At 38.4% G+C, this 4,877-nt stretch overlaps 1 protein-coding gene across 1 annotated transcript in view; it reads right to left on the reverse strand.

The window, feature by feature from the left end:
* Window positions 1-2,165: 2,165 nt before the first annotated feature.
* SLC12A1 (solute carrier family 12 (sodium/potassium/chloride transporter), member 1) overlaps window positions 2,166-4,877 on the reverse strand; it is a gene marked incomplete at its 3' end in the record, with an annotated part of 31,739 nt that continues 29,027 nt past the window's right edge. Inside the window, exons 15-17 of the mRNA XM_009583658.1 lie at window positions 4,184-4,339; window positions 2,364-2,463; window positions 2,166-2,277 (exon numbers count right to left, since the gene is read on the reverse strand). Coding sequence (XP_009581953.1) covers window positions 2,166-2,277; window positions 2,364-2,463; window positions 4,184-4,339 — 368 coding nt within the window. The remainder of the gene's footprint in view (window positions 2,278-2,363; window positions 2,464-4,183; window positions 4,340-4,877) is intronic.

Genomic DNA, 4,877 nt, shown 5'->3' on the forward strand with positions numbered 1-4,877 from the left:
ATATATAAAGTGAGCTTTGACATGATCAAAAGTAGGCTGGCTTGATGCTTGCTCAGGTGTTGTCCCTCATGTATGTTTCCGAACTCCTTATGGCTATTTGGGAAGTACAAGGGAAAGGATGGGAAAGTCCATGTGATCTTCCTTTAATGAGATCATGCTACATTCTTTGGTGATAGTAAATTTACTGGAGTTTGGATTTAATGGGTGTAACTTAAGAAGAGCTTGATCCTGGCTGTTGGAAGAGTAGTGTGAAGAGCTGGGAATAATGAGTTGAACAATAAGGTTGAAGTTCCCTTGTGGGTAAGGAGAGGAGAAAAAGAAGTCTTGCCCTTCCTCCCAGTCTCTCTGAGGAGGGTACCTGAGGATAGTTTCACAACTGGCTTGCACAATATGTTTCGGCTGGCCAAGGGGACAGGCCCACCCTTCTATCAGCTGACAGCCTAGCTGTGTCCTTCCCTACTCCTCCTTTATATCAGTGTTAATGTTTGTGCAATTGTACAAGGAGTCCAGTGAATTTGCAGACTGAATGAAGACTAACCTCACAAAAATATTTTACATGAAGGCAGGGAGTAAAAGCAGAATAGCCCTTTTTACTAGAAACTCAGACTGTTCAAGCCAACATGCAGCCACCACCTCAGAGACAAATAACTTTTAAATCATCTTTATATTCAGTTGCCATATTTATTTTACCTATCTCTGAACTATCTATCACCATGTTCCTGGAAAGTTTCTTGCTGCCCTTTGGGAAAAAGGAATGGAAGATGCTCTGTCAGGCATGGTGTCTCAAAACTTTATGCATAGCTAGCAGCATGTCAGCTTTTGAGGCAAAATATGCTGGGTGTTACATTTATGGTTAAATAGTCTTGCTGTATTTGTTATGATATGTATTGTAGGCTGCTCTTCAGCGTGGTCCTTAGGAATTTTATCATCCACATTTTACCACAATTTTGCAAATCACAAAGGTTCATTGTGTCACACTTCTATTACCAACTAAATTAAATTTAGCTTAAGTTGCTGAAGAAATAATAATTTTAAAAAACAATGAAAATGCTTATACTAGAAAAATACACGTAGTTTTTTGTATAGACAGGAATGAAATCTCAGTTCTCCATAGAAAGTACTAATATTAGAGAAAAATGCCTAAGAATTCAGAAAACTTGCTGAAACTCAACTTTGGGAAGCTGCATAGTCTCAGGATCTTGTTGGGATTGATTCTGTGCTTACTGAACGCAGTGGGAAAGCTAACAATAATTGCAGTAGAGAAGAATTAGGATCATTCACTCTTTATAGATTCATTTGATTTGGGAAGAATGACATGTAGATCTTCTGTACTCCCTTTCTTCAGTGTGGCAGCATCAAATGAATTATTCTTGCACTCCTGCAGAGGAATACATTATCTTGCCTGGACTGACTCTATTAGTTAAGATTCTGAAGCCCTATTTGGTGCCATGAGCTGTCTGGGGTTTTTTTCCCCTCTCAAAATTAAAAGGTCATTGTAATATTTAAAATACATTTTTTCCTCTACACTACAAACCCATCTATTTTTGTTCTGTCCTAATGAGAGACTAGATCTTCATCCTTTAAGATACATAATTTCCTGTGTATTTATAACTAGAAATTTACTTTGCTCCTCTCTTTAGTTCTGAGAAGAGCATGTTTATCCTCAAAATTAGCATTGTTACAGTTTTGGAGAAACCACTGCAAAGAGATCTGAATTACTTGCCAAACCCCAACACTGCAAATCAGTTACAAAGCTGAAAATAGAGCTTAGGTAATTTGACTCTTGCACTATAATCTTTCAAGTTTTTTGTGGTGTTGGGTTTTTGGGGTTTGTTTGTTTGTTTGTTTTGCCTTGCTGTGTCCATTTAAAAAAAACCATTTCCTTGTAATTCTTTATTTTTTTCAAACCTTTTTTTAGTCTGTCTACTATGAACTCTGAAATGCATCTCAATGAGGCATTTACCAGCAAGCTCTGTATCAGCCGATAACTTTCTTGTCAAGATTTATGACAAAATTCATTCTCAGTGCGAATCTCTTTCGTGGTCTGCACAGACGCCCATCAACACCAATGGGAGCATTGTGTGCCGAGTGAGAGTGGAATGTGTAATGGAGATCTGCAGCACCCACTGGTGCTGAATTTTCAGATTTATATAAGTTGACCTTACCGTGTACACTTCACAACAGATGCACAGCCCGTTGTTCTTGGTGAAAGTATGCGTGATGTCTAGCAGAGCAGGCCTGATCATAGGAGCTCCTGTTAATGCTATGCATTGGGGTCTGTTAGGAGGAGGAAAGAGGTTGTATTTAGTTTGGTGATGTACGCATTCAGAATAAGCCATTCTACTGTTCACTGGAAATCTTACCTGAAGTTTTTCACATGGTCTTCCACTGTAGTTAATGCCAGAGCGCTGTCTAAAGCATTAACATAGTAAAGAGCCTGTGTAGAAGAGCCCCAATTTACTTCTGCATATAATAAAGATAAATAATGCATATTAAACCATGTGCTTTTCCCTGTGTTCCATTGCAAAGGTCAGCAATCATGTTATCTATGAGCCAAAGCAGGGTATATTCTCTCACGCTTCATCAATACAGAGCTATCATTCTTTGTGCTTCATAATAGAATAGGTTTTGCTGGTGTGATGCAAAAACAAACATGCAAATAAATCGTCTCATTCTTTATATAAAAATTGTAGGGAATGTTCTTCATCTGCTTAAAAACTGTTTTCTTCTCTGTTCCATTAACTTCGTATCCCTCTCCCATGTATAAAATGGACAGTCTTGAGTCATGTATTTGGAATTTTGAATTTAAGGAAGTTCAAATTAAACCATTAGGAAGGAACATTGCTAGCTCCAATTAGCTCTCTCCTACTATATAGGTCAAAAATTGTTCTCCAAAACCAATTTTGGCATATACATCTTATCTCATTATTGTGTTTGGTGGATGGAGACAGATAAGAAACAGCTTTCCACACTTTGAGATCTACATGAATGCAGGTCAAGTCCTGTTATACCAAGATACAAAGCTAACACTTAGTGCAGCTAAGTGGAGATTTTTGTAGAGGTCGTGTTTTCTAAGGAATATTAGTCTTTTCTGAACCCTTCAGTTGCTGGTAAATAAGTGCTGAACAAAAGTCACTCTCATAGAGAGCAGGAGATAGATAGCTTTTGTACAGTGTCTTCAGTGAATTGAACCAAGCTTTAAGCTGCTACTTTGCAGCAAGGACACTGGCAATATACTAGGAAAGGGTAGAAATCTTCAAACGTTTTTGACAACTGTCTTGTGACAGATGCGTTCTCCTACAGCTGATGATATTTACAGGAAGAGAACCACAGACCATCCCAGTGGGTATGAGAGCACAGATAGGGAGAACACACAACAGCACAGCAATATACACAGAAAAGAATAACACAGGCTCAGACTAGGTGTTGCTATCCCAAGCTAGCTGCAATGAAAGCACATCGTCTGCTGGGAAACTTGCTTCTTTTATTTGTATTATTTTTTTTCTACTGTAGAAGTAATTCAGATGGCTAGCAATGAGATCTGGACCTGACTTAGTTTTGTCCTGGATATGAATAACCAGACTGTGCAGTCTCATACTGGTGCTGTATTGTATTAGCGTACAAATTTCTGAGGACAGCTCCTGTGATTTGCTGAGCTACTAAGCAGTTTTTTCCAGCAGTAAAGTGTGCCCATCGTTCTTGATTTACTGAGGAATTGTAGGGAGGTGCTGGAGGATGATCAGTTCATGAGTAATTCAGCCTGCATTTTTGTTCTATAATGGGCAGCATGTTTACATTTTGAGTGAGGACCCCGGATGAGTCAGCTAAGAGCACAGCAGAATTTAGGTAAGGCTTTGTGTGTGGATGGAAAAAAATTATGAGTGATACTCAAGTAAAAGCCCAAATGTAGTAAAGACATGGTGGGAATAAACTGGTGTGCCGGAATGTTTACACAAAGCCCTGAACCATACTTGAAGTACTTGTTAAACAGGCAAAAATTTACCAGACTGTAATCTTAATCTATATTATATAAAGTGGGATTTAATGGGATGCTCCAGACTTCCCTCTAAAGAAAGGTATCGGAGAAAAAGTAATGTCTAATTCTGTAAGTGGAATTAATTCCTGTAAAATCTAGTCTGGCTGCATAACATATACACAAAATAATAGTGTTTTGTGGCCTTACCTGGTTTCTTATATGTTACATAAATATATAGAAAGAGCTCAATGGCATAAGTGATGAGAGCTGCCCACCAGTTGATGACAAACATGACACCACAGCACAACAGGGCTCCAAAAAGTGACACCCACATGTTATAATATCTGAATGCAGGCCTCCAACCTGTTTAAAGAGAATTGAGGAAATTGGGAGAGCGTAAAATATATTGATCAAATGGTGATCCACTGATTTTGCACATACAAACCCACATGCAATTTGTTTCAGGCTCTGTCAGAAGGGGTGGGAGTGATATGTGCAACTTCTCAGGCATCATGAGTATCAACAGATACTTTCAGGTGTTGGCTGATACAGATTTCTATACGTGTAGAGTACTGGGTCTTACAAGCCTTTTACTACAAACCCTTTCCTACTGCTTTGTCCAGCCTGGCTTTGAGTAGCCATTCCGTTTTTATGCATTTTTGCCAAATTAAAGCTCACTGGTTCAGAACTGAAAATAGATTTTCCTGTAACTCCAGGTAATTGGCTACTGTGTCCTTTTGATGCATATACATAGAACTTATTAATGGGAGCTAAACACTTGCTGAGAGAAGAGTTTATCCCAATACTGTAAGTGCACCTGTCTTAAACTTGGAAATTGCCTGGCCTCACTGAAGAAAAATAAAATAATTTGTAATTGACTTTAAAAAGATATTATTCCTGC

Source organism: Fulmarus glacialis, unplaced genomic scaffold (genome assembly GCF_000690835.1).
Source record: "Fulmarus glacialis isolate BGI_N327 unplaced genomic scaffold, ASM69083v1 scaffold20740, whole genome shotgun sequence".
NCBI lineage: Eukaryota > Metazoa > Chordata > Aves > Procellariiformes > Procellariidae > Fulmarus > Fulmarus glacialis.